Source organism: Myotis yumanensis, unplaced genomic scaffold, assembly GCF_028538775.1.
Source record: "Myotis yumanensis isolate MYYU_CA2020_CCGP unplaced genomic scaffold, mMyoYum1.0.hap1 SCAF_19, whole genome shotgun sequence".
Classification (NCBI taxonomy): domain Eukaryota; kingdom Metazoa; phylum Chordata; class Mammalia; order Chiroptera; family Vespertilionidae; genus Myotis; species Myotis yumanensis.
Window position 1 is genome coordinate 14,637,935 of NW_027223770.1, and position 16,997 is coordinate 14,654,931.

The window sequence follows — 16,997 nt, forward strand, 5'->3', positions numbered from 1 at the left end:
TATCTCTCTGATGGGGGAGATCTGGACAGCAACACCAGGACACACTGAAGCTCAGGGGCCATATCCCGTGTCTCCCTGGAAACCCTTCTTCCCCTTCCATTCCTGCACACACTGGGGCATTCATGTCCCTGCTGACCAAGACACCCAGCTCACGGGGTTCCTGCCCTAGTCACCCGGTCCTGTCCCTCCCCAAGCCTGCATTAGGGCTGCCAGCCTCATCTCCAGCTGTAGGCAGTGATATTGGGGGGTAGCTTAGAAATACAGGTCCACCCTTAGTTGGACAGCTGTAGGCTGGGCAGCTGGGTCGGGGCTGGGCCCTGGGCTGGGAACAGCCTTGGAGAAGCCCAGTGACTGCAGCCACAGACCCTGCTGAGTCACTGGGACGCTGAGCCTGGTTCTCGGGTGATGCAGTGTCTCAGCGGTCCCTACGCTTGAGGTGGCAGGGAACAGTCTGGATTTACGGAGGGATCCAGGTGGATAGAGCAGGGGAGCCACAGGCAGCCTCTACCCCAGTGTAGTCCATGTGAAACCTGTGGCTGAGCTCAGATGCCATCTGATCTCCTGGGCTCAGGGACCTGGGGCGGGGGGGGGTGGTAGGTGGAACCCAGCCAGGAGCCTGGAGAGGGCGGGGTGTGAGAAGGGAGCTTTTGGAGCTGAGAGTTTGGCTCGGGTCAGGAGAGACTGGAGAGAAGCAGCCATGCCAGCCTGCGGGAGTCTCCTCTGTGTTAATTTGGGGGGGATGGGAAGTATGTTTCCTTCTTCTGAGAGATAGCAGGAGCTCCCAGAAAACACCCCCAAATATGCCTCCCACACACACATTCTGGGTGAGAGGTTTATGAAAAGGACCTTGCTGTGGCCCAGTGTACATGACAAGGCCTCCAGCTCCCCCACCCCCACCTGCACCCCGCCCAAGGCCCAGCTCTGTCTGAGACTATGATCTGAGTCCTGTTCACCTCTCCAACCTCACCTCCCTCAATCCCCTCCTGACCATCCTGCTCCAGCAACATCGTCTGGATGTTGTTCCAGAGACACACCAGGCTCATTCCTATCTCAGGCTCTTTGCTTTTTCTGCTCCGAAAGCCTCTCCCTCTGATTTTTGCATGACTGCCTCCTCATCATTCAGGCTTCATTTAAATGTCGCCTCCTCAGAGGGGCGCTCCCTGATCACTCTCCTCCATGCAGGGGCAAGGACAGTGGCAGAGGGGACCACCCTCCCATCCCCATCCCAACTCTAGTGCTAGTATGTGAGGGAGGCAGTCACCAGTAGACCCCTCTTTCCCTACCCCACACGCTATTCATGCTGTGCACACAGAATACTGAATCCCCGCCCAGATCACACACACAACACATGGCACATACACACACACTGCCCACAATGTAGGGCTCATGCACACTCCATTCACCGAACACAAAATCTGCACCCCAACTTGAAACACACAACCCACATGCACACGTACTGTATACATCCCACACTGTGTGTGCACACAATGCAAACACACAAGAGCACATGTACACAACACTCCCACTGGCCTCGCTGACAGGTGCGCACACACACACGTGCACACAGGCGCCCCCTCTTCTTTCAGCAGCTGCCCACCCCCCTCCGATGAGAGAAGGGAACCAGCGGTGACCGGCGGGGTGCACCCACCACCTGGCACGGCGCTGCGGATTATTAGTTCCTGGTAATTTAGTGCCCTTGTACAGAGTCGATTTGTGCCTTTCATTCCTAATTGATCTAGTGGCTGTTTAAATGGCAGCAGGCATCTGTTGAGAGTAGGAAGGTTCATCAGGCGCAATAATTCATAACACCGTCTGGAATTTGCCTTTCGTGTCCCTCAGCTAAAGCGCTGCGAGCTCTGCTTAAATCACGGCCGCCGAGGCTTCCTTTGGTATTCCGCGCAGGGCCGGGAGAGGCTTGCATTAAACTGGGATCAGCTTAGATTAGACCATAATATGCTGCGGCATTAGTGGCTGCAAATGAAGACTTACGCTGGAGTTTAACCCTTCACCTGCTCGCTCTTTGTTTTAGCCTATGGCTAAGGGAGCCGCGGTTTTCCCTGTCGGCTTCCTGGGGGGCTGGCTGCATAGGTCTTCTAGAGATTTGGGGCCACAGATGGGCCACATTCAGATATTGACCCTTTTGTTCCCTGCAGACAAAAACCCGGCCTGCAGGCCAGCTGTTTATGCATCAGCTCTGAAAACAAGGGTGAGCAGGCAGTGTCCAGGGCAGGCCCTGCGAGCCAAGCAGCCCACCTGAAGTGGGCCCTGACTCCTCCCCCCACTGCCCCTGAGCCCGGGGAGAACGGCCAGCATATATGGGGGGCTAAGCACCTAGAATTATGAGAACCCCAGAGTGGATAGGCTGGGAGGGTCCCCCCACCGGCCAGCACTGTGAGGCTGGGCGTCAGGCCTCCTTGCGTTGTGTTTGATCACAGGGTGCCAGGGGGGGCACCGTCCAGTGTATTTTCAAGTCTTGTGCTTTTCAGTGTGGCAGCCACCAGCGACATGAGGCTGTTTAAATTAACATCAGTTAAAATTAAATAAAGTAAAAAACTCAGTGTCCTAGACACAGGTCATCATTTTTAATCCCCACCCAAGGATATGTGTTTATTGATTTTTAGAGAGAGAGAAACATTGAGGTGAGATAGAAAGATTGATCTGCTGCCTCCCATATGTGCCGCAACCATGATCGAACCCACAACCTAGGTATGTGCCCTGACCGGGAATTGAACCTGTACCCCTTTGGTGTACAGGACAACGCTCCAACCAACTGAGCCACCCAGCCAGGGCAACAGCCCCTTGGCTTCGACTAGTTAGTGGCTCTGTGTTGGAGGGCAGACCATGTAGAACATGTCCACGTGGCAGGAATGTTACTGGACAGTGCTGGCCGGAGCACCCCCTCTCGCAGAGGCCCAGGGGTCAGGCCTGACACATGCTTCCTCCTCTCCCAGCGGGCAGAGCTTAATCAAAAAGAAAGAGCTAGATTGTGTGGTCCCAGGGGACTGAGAAAGAGACCAGAGGAGGGTGTAGATGCTTTTCGGGGACCACCATGGGAAGGAAGGGGGCTCTAGGTCCAGTGTCAACAACCCGTGCAAACATATGCACACGTACTGGGAGTTAAGACATAGTCATTCACACGTGCTGCAGAGAAATAAGAGTGATATGCACTTGTGTGTGCACGCATAACATATATGCATTCAGCATATATTTGTTGGGGTCCACATGCCTCTTCTAGACTCCGAACAGACTGTGGTGAATAAGGTGGGCTTGCTTCCTGCCCTCATGCAGCTCATATTCTAGTCAGGAAGGCAGGTGATAAAGCAAAGAGCTCAGGGAGCCATCAGCGTAGTGTGAGGGAGGGGCAGTCAGAGGAACTTCCCAGAGTGGGTGACATCTCTACAGAGACCCACAGAGCCAGCGAGATAAGCCCTCAGCTTACAGAATACATCACACACATACCACCCGCTCACTCACATGCTCCTCATTCCCTAATTCATTGTCCGTCACTGAGTATTAAGTGCCTGCTATGAGCATGCAGGGCAAGGCCCTAAGGATACAACGCTCATTAAGACAGGGTCGGTCCTGGAGGACAACAGTGAGCAAATACGATGCAGATAATCAGGTGGTTACGGATGTGCTAGGTGTGGGATGATGGGAAAGTGCAGGGAGGTGATATTCCTGTCATTGGTTGTCTGACCTGAACTGAGTCAGCCAACAGATGCAGAGCAGGTGGAGACACCTGCCCGCCATGTGCAACCAGAATTCAGGCTCACGCTCATCCCCCGTAAACACTCACAGACACACAGGCACTGCCCTCAGCTGGCTCCAGACAGCCAAGAATGGGTGTCTGACCAACCGCTAATGTTCATGTCCGGGACTTGTCTGGACACTTCCCACACTTCCTTCCTGGGTTGGCCTTAAACCAGAAAAGGACGCCTATTTCTCTGAAGCGTTACACCCCTCACCCTCATCAGATACCCATGCAGGTTATCTTACCAAAGAGAAAAGGCAGGCGCCGGTGGGGAGGATAGTGCCCTCTACGCCCAGGGATGGGAGACGGTCTTCCCAGCAGGGCGTGAACTGCTGCCATCTGTCCTGACCGTGGGGACTGGGGGCGATCTCAGGAGTGGGGCCTTGGGCGAAGAAGTGTGGGGAGCATGGGGAAGGGGCCCTCATGGCTTCTGAGCCTGGCCGGCCGCAGGTTTCTGTGCGCATGTGTGAGCTCTTGCTGTCCCCACAGGCACCCTCTTTTCCCGCTTCTGACGCTGCTGTTTGAGAAATGTGAACAGGCCACCCAGGGCTCGGAGTGCATCACCTCCGCCAGCTTTGACGTGGACATCGAGAACTTTGTCCACCAGCAGGAGCAGGAGCACAAACCCTTCTTCAGCGATGACCCAGAACTGGACAATCTGGTAAAGACCCTCCCTCCCCACCCCGGCTAGGTTCTCCATCCCCTGTGGTCCCTCCAAGTGCCCTAGAAATGATCCTTTCTTCATTCATTCAGCAAAAGGTGTTGTGTGCCACTGTGGGCCAGGCACTAGATGGTCCTCTAGCCACTGAGAACCATGTCTAAGGTTCCTAAACCAAGAGCTGCAGGCACAGGTCTGGCTGCCTAAGCTCTCCCCTTCTCTGGTCTCTGCCCGCTGCACACATGCATCCCCTCCAGCCTGTTGCCATGCAGACAGGAGGAGGGGGGGTGTGGCACCCAGAATGTCTGGGGCAGTGGTTCTGAGGGCTGGAGTCCTGGCACGTTAGTAATTCGCCAGGCCGGTGTGCTGCAGTGTGGAGGGTGAGGGGACAGGCACATCCAAGCACATCAGCAGATAGAGAGACCTGGAGACACAGTCCTGTTGAGAAGGAGGCCAGCGGATGTCCTGCCCACTTAGGGGGACACAGGAGATCAGGCTTTCAAACCCAGTGTGTTACCCAGGTCATCACTGTAGCCTGCTGCTCTGTGCAGCCTGGACATGCCAGCAAGTGTCTGGCTCCGTGCTCCCCTTGCCAACACTGCCTGGGTCTCCAGGTCTGCTCACTCACGTATTCAGAGTTCTGATTCAGTCCAACAAACCTTGGTTGAGGGCCTGCCATGTGCCAAGCCTGCCCAGGGGAAGTGGGTGTTGTAGAAGCTGCCCCGGCGGCCCCAGTCCTCAGGTCACCGGACTGGGAGTGGTCTGGTTGGTGGAAGTCGTCCTTGGACATCCCACCCCTCACGTGGCCTGATTTACCCAGATGAGTAGCCACAGTCCTGGCTGGGAGATTGGTCAATCAATTATTTTATTTTCTCTGTGATTTAAAATTTTTTAAATTACAGTTTACATTCAGTATTATTTCGTATTATTATCGGGTATACAGCATAGTGGTTAGACAACCATCTACTTTACAAGGTGTCCCCCAATGATGGGTCAGTTGTTCCCCTGGGGACAGTTGGAGGAGCACCTCGAGATGAAAGCCCGGGGCTGGCTTCCCTGTTCACCATCTGTGCGACTTTGCTGACTTCACTCCTTCGAAGCTCGGTTTCCTTGCCTGTAGATCCAATACACCCATCTCCAGTGTCTGTAAAAAAAACACGAGTGAGGTGGCTTGTGGAACTAAATGGCCTTTAAGAACGCATACCATCCAGAAGGTTAGTCTCAAGTGCAGTATCCTTACGCCAAGGCCTTCTAGCCTCCCAGCCCCGCCTCCCCAAAACTTCACTTGGGGAGCCAAGCAGTGCCCTTCACCGCCCTCTTGCAGTCGGGAGGGGGAGGAAGAGGCCAACCACAGGAGCCATCATTAGAACAGGAATCATGTAGCCAGCGCAGCCAAGATGCACATAATTAGAAATTAGAAAAAGGTCAGATCACGTCATTATCAGCTCAATCAGCTGCCGAGTGCCACAGCCAGTTAATCTGGCATCTGTATTTTTTACAACCCCGCACACGTAGCCCAACGGACTGTAACTCTTTATCCGGACAGATATACTGCGCAGCAGAGCAGGGACATAAAATGAGAGACCCCGAGCAAATGAGCTGAGATAATTGAGAGATTTATTTTATATATATGTGCGTGTCAGGGCGGCTTTCTTCTGCCCTTGAATATTGACTTTCACAGATGAAATTGTCAGGAGGACACAGAGGTCCCCAAAACTTTGTCCCACCCTGGGATCTCGAGCTCTGATCCCTCTCCGTGTCCCCGAGCCCCACCAAGCCCACCACTGGGCATGACTCCTCCCACCTCTAGCTGCGCGCAACCCTCCCCCGCCCCCCAAAAAAACAACACCAGTTTGCATGCTGTACCTTCCCCTCCTCCCAGAAAGTGTCCTGGACAAGTTCCCATGGGAACACTGGCTGAGCTCTCCTGGACCAGAGAGGTCCCCAGACTGCAGTTTCTGAGGGCACTGCCCTTCCTGGGAGCCAGCTGCTCCCACTGCACACGAGGAGACACAGCTGTGGAGAGAAGCAAGTCCATGTACGGATGAGACAGCACAGTCCAGAGAAGGGAAATTACTTTAGGACCAGGACCAGCCTATGGCTCCTCATGTGCTCTCCCTCCACTGCATCACCCCTTCCCTTCTCCCTGGGATAATAGAGTCCTACTTCGTAAGAGTACCCCCCACCCAGCCGCTGTGGCTCAGCAATTGAGCTTCGACATAATGAACCAGGAAGTGAGGGTTCGATTCCCAGTCAGGGCACATGCCAGGTTGCAGGCTTGATCCCCAGTAGAGGGCATGCAGGAGGCAGCCAATCAGTGATTCTCTTTCATCATTAAGGTTTTCATCTCTCCTTCTCTCTTCCTCTCTCTGAAATCAATAAAAAAATATTTTTTTAAAAAAAGACCCCCACCAGGTCTCCCCCAATCCCCACACTCTGACCCTCTCTACCTCCCCTTTCGGACGCTGGTGGCTAGGCTGGGATGCCCCCAGTTAGTGCCACAGCCACTCTCCACGCCAATTCCCACTCCCACCCTGTGCTCACCAGGCCTCTCTCTTACCTGCCCCTCGGTCCCCCGCTCGGGTCCAACCCCCTCTGACTGGCAGTTGGTAAAGTTTGTAAAATTTGCAAGTTCCCCAAACCCCTTTGAAAAGTAGAAGCTTTTTGTTTTATAAAATCTGATTTACGGGCCCCCAGTGCAGGGCCAAGGTTTTATATATTATGCAAGATTTCAAACCGAGGCTGTAAAACCTATGGTTTCAGTTTCATGCATGGAATTTTTTTATGTGTAAATTTTTTAACATTTATGGGGCACGTTTTAATGAGACTCTGGTGTGGCTCAAGGGACAGATTAGGGCTGCCTGGCCGCAAAGCCAGCTCCGAAATGGGGCCCCACCGGCCCCTGGGCCACGCTGAGGAGGCAGGGCCCGAGGCCGGAGCTGTGGAGGGGAGCCAGGCCGGAGTTCCGGGCACGCAGAGGCCTCGCCAGCCCTGCTCAGTCTCTCCGTCAGCCGTCAGTGCAGACTCCCTTCACCCAGACAGGAGCAGGAATCCTACAGACATGAGGAAGGGAAAGGAAAAACCATCTAAGCTGGCAACAATGAGCATCTATAGAGCACTTGTTAACTGCCAGGTGCTCTTCCAAAAACTTTACATATCATTTCTCACTTAATCCTATTTTCAAACCCACAAGGCACATATTATTACTATTATTCCCATTTTAAGATGAGGAGCTTGAGACACGAGGATGTCGCTAGCTCAAAGTCACACGCTAGCACGCAGCAGAGGGAGCCACATGGCCACGCTACCCCATCGCTCATCTTCCTTAGCTCTTTTCTGGCCACCTTTCATTCAGTATTCACTAACTCTGAGGGGGTCACTGTTGTCCCATTTTACAGAGGAGGAAAGTAGAGTGCAGAGACTATGTAAACTGGCCAGGGCCTCTCAGCAGGTGGAAGACCCAGGGCTCAGCCTCCAAAGCCCACTGCTCTGCGATTTCAGTCTCTCAGTGGTCCTGTCCACATTTTACAGAGGAGCTCAAGGCCTAAGAACCCAAAGTTACAGAGCTGCTATTTGCACCATGTGGGTGTAACTCCAAAGCCCACCGCCTTCCTGGGCACCACACTCCTTCTCCGAATTGAGGAGAAGTGACCTGTTAACTGACTTAAAAGCGTTTCACTTGTCATGCATGATGGCTTCCAGAAAATGTTCATCTGTCTCCCCATCATCTGGCAGTTCCCAGTCCCTGGTCTTCATTTTTCTTCCCAGTCCCATTTCTTGTTCCAATGACCTGACACTTACAACTGGTTGGGCAGAGCTGGGCGGGTCTGGAAAAATTCCTGATTGGATTTTAGCTTCGGCTGCCCTAATGACCCCCAGGAAATATCAGAGCTTGTGTGTTTATAAACTCCTTCCTCTGCAAGTGAGAGAGAACCGTCCCAGCTTCCCAGCTCACAGAGGAAGCCTTCTTAACTGCTGCGTGCAACTTCGCAGGGCACCTCATCTCAGCCTTCGTCCCTCATCTCCGGGGGAGACATGCCCCGTGGTTATGAGACTCAAATGAGATAATGGAGAGAAAAGCATTTTGCATCTTGTAAAGTGCTCTGTCTGTAATTGATTTGAAAGGCAAGATTTATTACCATCAAGTGAAGAGGCCACGATCCTACAAGAGAGGCTACTTTTTAGGAGGAACTTGGTTGCGGGAGGGGCACGTTGGCATAAAGAACTGACATTGATCAAATAGCTACTCTGTTCCCAGAACATTTACATACATTATCTAATTCCATTTTCACAATAGCTCTACCGTGTAAGCATTATCACCCTAAACTTGACAGGAAGTTTAAATGTTTGTCTGGAATACCCAGGCAAGAAATGAGCGATCTGGAGCATCATGCCACCTGACCTCATAGAAACCAGTAGCCCCATCCGTGTTCTGTCCTGGGACCCCTGGGGCCACCTGACCTCATGGAAACCAGGAGCCCCATCCCTGTTCTGTCCTGGGACCCCTGGGGCCACGTGACCTCATGGAAACCAGGAGCCCCATCCGTGTTCTGTCCTGGGACCCCTGGGGCCACGTGACCTCATGGAAACCAGGAGCCCCATCTGTGTTCTGTCCTGGGACCCCTAAGGCCACCTGACCTCATGGAAACCAGGGGCCCTATCCATGTTCTGTCCTGGGACCCCTAAGGCCACGTGACCTCATGGAAACCAGGAGCCCCATCTGTGTTCTGTCCTGGGACCCCTGGGGCTAGTGCATATGACATGAGATGAAAATATAAGGTTGCAGCTTGTTTTGCTTCTTTGAAGGGTACTTCTTAGAAAACAAGGGCTGTTTCTTTATTTTGAAAGAGAAGGGAGGGAGAAAAGCTGAAAAAGGAAGCCAAACGTGGGGGAAGGAATTAAGGACACATTTATCACATTTGGAGATGATATTAAATCAAATGGAATGGTTATTGCTCCAGAAAATTTGGAATGACTTTTTATATGACATTGATCATTTAGAAAAATAGCCCAATAAATCCGAGTTTTATTCTGATTTAGAGGCAAAACCCCAAATTGCAAACACGTAGGACAGAGGATGATTTACAAAACACAAATACAGAAGAAAAACTGGGAGTGATTGTTTTTCCACTAGCTGAATATGGAATAGCAGTAGGAAAGCCAGCAAGATATTAGAAGTTATTAAAAGAGGTTAAAAAATGTATATGCTTTTGATTCCCTGTGGTTCATAAAGCACTTTCACATTATTATTTCCCTCAGCTCTTAACCAATCCTGTGAGTTAGGGATGATCCTCTCTCCATGTTACAAATAAAGAAACTGAGGCTCAGAGAAGTCATGCACCTGGTCCAGTATCACCCAGTTTCTAAACAGCAGGTGAACTCAGATCCAGGCTGACTGACAGCGCGTGTGCGCGCGCACACACACACACACACACACACACGCACACGCCCCAGGCTTCCTGCTCTACCAGGCAGCGCCCCACCTTATTGGCATTGCCCATCTTTTTCTCTAATATTGAAAGGTCCTCCATATTCATTGCCTCAGAACACCATGATGATTTACGCTACCTGCTTAAATCTTTAAACCAAGTCTATTATTCCATAAAAAAGTAATCCTTCCACTGCGACCGAGTGGTGGGTCCACTTTGAGCACGGAGCACCAGACCCAGCTTAATCCCAGTGCATGTCTATTTCACTTCAGCAAAGCTATCCAGGTGGATTTTACTTTTGAGTTTGTTTTACTGATTTGTATTTTCTGGTTCTTTTAATAAGTCCTTATTGGCTGTTTTTAAAATAAACGAATAAATGTGTGTACTTTTCTGTGTGTGAATATGGGTGTATTGCTTCATGAGAAGATTTAAAAATAAATGAGTGAATAAAATGTTGATTAAAAATGAAGACTGGGCCAGCACAGGAAAGCTAAGAGAAAGAAGGGAGGAAAAAACAGAAAGAAAGAAGAAAGGAAGACGTAAGAAGAAAGAAGAAAGGGGGGAAGGAAGAGAGAAAAGGGGAAAAGAAGAAAGGTTGAAGGAACCAGGATTCCGTTGCCTGGAAAAGATATAGCTAATTGGACAGTTTATTCCAATTAAAGCAGGTGCTTTCTCCAGCCTATGGCACGTTGTGAGACAATATTCACGTCGATTGGATAACATTGAATTAAGGGAGCCGGTGCTGATAGAAGCACTAGATGTTCTTGGTGCCCACAGGAGGCTGAGCAAGCGCTTTCTGTTAAGGCAGGAGAGAATTTGGTCACTTCATGGAAGAATTCAACAAGCAGGTTGAGAGAACAGAGAGCTTTGGCATGATGAGGTTCTGATGGAGACCACGCAGCCTGTGTCCTAGAGGCTTGGCCCTTCTGCTCACCACAGGCGGCCAGATCGTCTCCCAGTGCCCCTTCCACGCCGTCCGTGAATTGAGGGCAGGAGTCCTGGTGATGCTCAGAGTCAGAACATCAGAGGCACCTGGCAGCCCACTCCTCTTCTTCCATATGGGGAAGCAGACGCCTGCGTGGGTGAGGGATTCTGACTCCTGGGCTAGACCAGGAGTGAGAGAGAAGTCAGAGCAGCTGAATGAGGGGAGGTTGCCAGGGAGGGATCTGGAAATAACTTCAATATCCCCAAAGCTAGTTGGTTTTTCTGGAATCCCATAATTCCTGTCACTGAGTCACTTTCTCCCTAAACCATGCACCTTTAAACTGCCATTTTGTACACATAAATTCCAAGGGCCGGGATTGAGAGCAGAGCAACACAGGCAACCTGGCTTCACATCCTAGCTCTGTCGCTTACCAGCTGTGTGACTCTAAACAAGTAAACAATACCTCTGGGCTTCATTTTCTCCAACTATAAAATGCGGAGGTGGTTGTGAGGTAAATAAGATAAGGCATGCCATAGGTCTAGTACAGGGACTGGGGCATAAAATAAGAAATGTTTGGGTATTGTTACCGATCAGTGAGCATTTAATAAACACCTTGTACTGTGCTAATTACTCTAGATACAAAACAAGATCTTCATGGCCAAAGTCAAGTAGATAATTCGGGCAAGAGCAAATATTTATTCAGTGCCTAACCCCATTTTTTAGTTCAAATAATCAATACCAAAGTCAGTATTCTCTGTGCCTGGGAGAGCCCAGGCTCCATCAGCTCAGCCCCATGGAGGGAGCACTTAGGACAAGACCCTGTGATTGAGCCCTGCGTGAAGACCCAAAATTGTTGGTTTCAGCCTTTGAGTGACACTTAGTCTAATTCATAACTCCAAGAGCCCTTAATTAGTTGAGTATAGTCCCTGCCCATCAGACAATTCAAATGCCAACCCAGGCACTTTCCACTTGAAATGCCAATGAGGCTCAGAGAGGGGTGTGGCACTGGCAGCTCTCTGCACAGCAGAAGTCTGAATTCTCTGCAAGAGATTCCCTCCTTGTTTCCCTGGGCATCCAAATACCAGCCAGAAGTGGGAGGGGAGGGTTAAACAGGGACTCTTGTATATTACTTATGGCAACATAAATGGCTCTCCAAAAGCAATAAGCCCCCCCCCCCCCTTTCTCTCTCTTTCTCTTTTTAATCCTTATTGGATATCCTCAATGGGTATTTTTCATTGACTTTTTTTTTTAGAGAGAGTAGAGGGGAGAGAGGAAGAACTAGAGAGAAACATCAATGTGAGAGAGAGACATCGATTGGTTGCCTCTTGTTTGCACCCCAACTAGGGCCTGGAATCAAACCCAAGACGCTCTAACCACTGAGCACCACTCTTTTTGTTTATATATATATATATATATATATATATATATATATATATATATAATTGGAGATTCACATGTATTCATAAGAAATAGTACAGAAAGGTCCCGATTCCCTTCTCACGACTATAGTATAGAACAGTTTCTCAACCAGGAAGTAGACAAAATACAATCCACCAACCTTACTCAGATTCCATCAGTTTTACGGCCGTGTGTGTGTGTGTGTGTGTGTGTGTGTGTAGTTCTGTGCAATTTTATCACACATGTAGATTCATGTACACACTATGGTAGTCAAGATACTGAGCAATTCCTCCTGCCCTTCTCCCACCCCACTGTCCACAACCATTAATCTGTTCTTCATCTCTAATTTTGCCATTTAAAGAATGTTACATAAATGGTATCTTACAGTATATAATCTTTTGAGACTGGTTTTTCTTTCTCAGCATAATTTCCTTGAAATCCACCCAAGTTTTTGAGTGTATCAACAGTTTGTGCCTTTTTGTTGCTGAGTACTAGTCCATGATATGGATGTACCACAATTGCTTTATTCATTCACCTGCCGAAGTATATTTTGTTGTTTTTTCCAGTTTGGGGCTATTAGAAATAAGGTTTTTGTGTACTAGTAAATACACACTTTTATTGGGGGGGGGGGGGAAAGGATACTTATGTAATACCCTTTGTAATACTTTAAGAGGAAAATAAAAAAAAAAAATAAAAAAAATAAAAAAAATAAAAAAAAAATACACACTTTTATTTCTCTGGGATAAATGCCCAAGAGTGCAATTTCTGGGCTGTATAGTAAACATAGATTTAGTTTTCTTAGGAGGTTTTCCAGAAGGGCGGAACCATTTTTACACACCCCCCCAGCAATGTATGAAGGATCCAGTGTCCTGTCCCTCGTCAGCATTTGGTGTGATCACTCCTTTTTATTTAACCATTCTTGTAAGCGTGTCGTGATATCTCATTGTGGCTTTAATTTGCATTTCCCTGATGGCTAATGACATTGAACATCTTTTCATGTGCTTATTTGCCATCTGCATATCCTCTTCCTTGCAAAGTCTGAGGCTGTCTTTAGCCCATGTTCTAATTGGATTGCTTGTTATTTTACTGTTTCGTTTTGAAAGCTTTTCATAGATTTTAGATGTGCTCTTTGTCAGATACGCGGTTTGCAAACATTTTCTCCTGGCCTGTTTGTCCTTTCTTCTTCCCCTCGGGGTCTTTGAGGAGCAGACACTTTTCACTTTGATGAGGTCCAATTACCAAGTTTGCCTTTTCCAGGTTGTGCTTTTGGTGTCGAATGTAAGCCCTGTAAGCCTCGTCCTGGGTCCTGATGATTTTCTCCTGTGTTTTTTTTCTTTCCTAAAAGTTTTATAGTTTCATGTCTTACACTTAGTTCTTTGATCCATGTGAGTTTATTTTTATGTGAGATGTGAGATTTACATCAAGATTCACCTTTTCGCTTGTGGATGTCCAGTTGCTCCAGCACCATTCAAACAGCCCTTACTTGAAAAGCAACTTGGTGATATTGATCGCGAGCCTAAACAATGCCCATAGCAGTTTTTCCTGTCATTTCCCGGAATTCACCCTAAGGAATTAATGCAGAAACATGAATAAAATCTATAAGCTTTAGATTTTAGTCACTATACCATTTTTTTATAAAATTGAAAAATTGGAAGTAATCTAAATGCCCCCAGGTAAGGAATTGATTAAATAGGGCACACATTGAATAATTTGCAACAATTAAAAATATATTTGCTCAGCCCAGCTAGTGTGGCTAAGTGGTTGAGCATCAACCCATAAAGAGGTCACCGGTTCAATTCCTGGTCAGGCCACATACCCGGGTTGTGGGCTCCAACCCTAGTAGGGGGTGTGCAGGAAGCAGCTGATCGATGTTTCTCATCGATGTTTCTATCCCTCTATCCCTCTCCCTTCCTCTCTAAAAATCAATAAAAAAAATAGAAAATATATTTTCTAAATAACTTCCACCCGTTCAATAAACATTTAATCAGTATACACATGTGTTGGTGCTGAGGATAACACAGTGAGCAAATTAGACACCATTCCTGCCTCTAGAAGATCATGGTCTAGAAGGGAGAACAGAGAGAACAATTTTGCCACTTAGAAAACTACAACTGGTAAACTAAGGGCAAAACAGGACACAAACTTGTATGCACATGTGACTAAAACTGTGTTAAAATACATGCATGTGGAAAAAGAACATTTATCATTGTTTTAGGATGATTGGATCAAGGGCAATTTTTATTGTTGTTTTCCATCCTCTGTTTTCCATACATCCCATACACTTTCTCTTTATAATAATAACAATGATAAAGAGAAAAATTTCTATTGAGAAATAGCTTCTTGCCATGAAAAGGTTAGGACTGTCCACTTGAAGAGGTGACAGGTACACGTCCAACCCAAAGGTCACGGAAAAGGCCACCACAGTTAGGTTTTCCAAGGCCTAGCTAAGTCACTCCGTCAGCGAGGATCAATGAGCATCTGCAAAGTGACCTGTGTCACGTGATGCACTCAGCAGGCTTATTTAAGAATAGACAGTCCCTGACCCCTGAGGCACTTGCAAGGAACTCTAATCTCATCTCCCTCACCCTCATTCAGGCTTCACTCTGCAGCTTGTGCATCTACTCATAGGACCCTCTTAACCAACCTGCACAGTTGTTAGGGAGGATGTCTTTATCCCTGTTTGTCAGACAGTAAGCCACAGATTGCTTAAGTAATTGCCCAAGGCCAAACAGATCATAAATGGCAGGCCTGGGGTTTGGGGGCCTGGTCTTCTACCTTTAAGGCCAGCACCGCTCTCAGAATACCACCACTGCCCAAGAGCAGCTGTGACAACAGTGGGCTCAAGGCAGCAAGCGATCGGCAGTAGGTCATGAGAATTCAAACCATGTGGATGAGAAAGCATATACCTAGGGCGGGGCATGGGCTCCTGTCCCGTGGTGTGCCTGGGGCTTGGAGGTCGAGGCAGCAAGGGGATGTGATATAAACACCTGGGCTCACCTCTCCTCCCTCCCCACAGATGGTGAAGGCAATCCAGGTCCTGAGAATCCATCTGCTGGAGTTGGAGAAAGTCAATGAACTCTGCAAGGACTTTTGTAACCGTTACATCACCTGCCTCAAAACCAAGATGCACAGCGACAACCTGCTCAGGAATGATCTCGGGGGACCCTACTCCCCCAACCAGCCCTCCATAAATCTTCACTCACAGGTAACCACAGGGCGGGGTCCTACCTCCTAGGCCTTAGGAAAAGCCAGATGTAGGAAGGTCCGAAGGTCCTGGTGACGTAGGACAATGGATTAGACTCATTGGATCCTTTCCCCGGGAGGCTCCTACTCTGGTCAACTCTTCCTCCTGTTCATCAAGCACCACAGTCCCTTTCTGACTTGCTCACCACGACAGAGCAGTAGTGATGCCTAGGAGGTGACCAGAGCTGAGAGGGACAATGTGATTGTGATTCTTGGCGTCTTGGCTGAGGAATGAGCATAAGAGTCAAGTAGATGGAATGCTTTCCTGGAGGGTGAGGCAGGGACAGAGGTGGTAAAGGGCCCAGCCCAGCCCATGGACTTCTCGAGAAGGCTCACTGAGCCCCTGGTTTCCTGAGAGGAGTGTTCGGGGAAGTGGTCCTGAATCCTGCCCACCTAGTAGATGAAGACTGCTTCCCCTGAGGCGTTTCTCCCTGGTCATCCTTCCCAGGCCCATCTGTCTCCCTAAGGTTCAGGGCCACTGTAAGTGTCACCTCAAGTCACCGTTTCTCAAGGGTCACCTGCCACCTTCATCCTAGGAACTGGGGAATGTGGAAACAGTGGCTGTGTGTTCAGGGTGAGAATGGGCAGAATATTTTCCCAGAACCTACCAACTGAGAAAGCTGCCTGGTGAAGCCTTTCCATCATACTCACTGGTACCCACATGAGCCATAGGCTTCCCGACCTCTTCCTCTCCCACCGAGTTCCCGAGTCCAGGACAGACCCATGGGAGGGTCCCCAGGAGGTTTACAGTGGCCTCTGCTCATAAGACAGTCAGGCTTGGGGACACAGGTAAAACTTCCAAGAATGATTGGTGGGAGGAAAAAAGAATGATTAGTGAGAGGAGCTGGAAAGAGTGCCTAAGAAAGGTGTCGTTTTCAATCCTTAAGTTTTAAGGACCAATACATACCATCTAAGTTGGTAGAGGCAGGAGAAGGGACAGGCCAGCATGCCTTGCACATTTTGACAACAAGTACCACATCCAGCCACCCCAGTGGGATCTCTGTGGGACACGACCGTGCACGGGGCACGAGGCAAGAAGTTTATTTCCTCTTCCCATTGCTTGGAATCACCAAATCACTTTATTACAGATCTGAAAACAGCCGCCCAGACTTCTGCTTGCTAATATTCTCTTGAAATAGACTCATTCCTTCAGAGTCTTATTGTACTTTCCCTTATGATCAAAATTAGCAAGAAACTTGCATAAAAGAGGACAATAATTGCTCAACGAGCATCTCGTTTGTAATTTATTAGTTTCTATTATTGTGGGTTACCATGGCGACGCTGCGCAGCCCGGGTGACGGGAGAGATGCAAGATAGGCGCCGAGGAGGCTGTGAGGCCTCACCAAATGGAGATGCACATTTTTATCAGTAATTTTCATGAAAATAATAAGTGAGGAGTTAATGAGATGGAAAGCCATCCTGTGGCTATTGTGAATTTTTTTTAAGTGTTGATCTAATTAGAATGCATCGGTCAGGAAAAGTAATGAGGGTTTAGTGCCTCACAGAGATGTGAGGATCATATCAGAAAATTAGCACAGTCTTTGGAAATAATCAGGTCCTGAGAGACGTGCTGGGTTTCCCCTCCTGGGCCCT

The 16,997-nt window shown here is 48.9% G+C and overlaps 1 protein-coding gene and 1 long non-coding RNA gene across 6 annotated transcripts in view; one reads left to right on the forward strand and one right to left on the reverse strand.

Annotated features, from left to right (window-relative positions):
• PKNOX2 (PBX/knotted 1 homeobox 2) overlaps positions 1–16,997 on the forward strand; it is a 283,014-nt gene that overhangs the window by 232,152 nt on the left and 33,865 nt on the right. For all 5 annotated transcript variants that reach the window (XM_070399663.1, XM_070399662.1, XM_070399665.1 and 2 more), the window contains exons 5-6: positions 4,241–4,412; positions 15,178–15,366. In XM_070399663.1, the coding sequence (XP_070255764.1) occupies positions 4,241–4,412; positions 15,178–15,366 (361 nt within the window). The remainder of the gene's footprint in view (positions 1–4,240; positions 4,413–15,177; positions 15,367–16,997) is intronic.
• The window catches only part of LOC138997797 (uncharacterized), a 56,849-nt gene continuing 45,109 nt past the window's right edge, over positions 5,258–16,997 (reverse strand). The window contains exon 4 of the long non-coding RNA XR_011469023.1: positions 5,258–5,553. This is a non-coding gene — a long non-coding RNA (uncharacterized lncRNA). The remainder of the gene's footprint in view (positions 5,554–16,997) is intronic.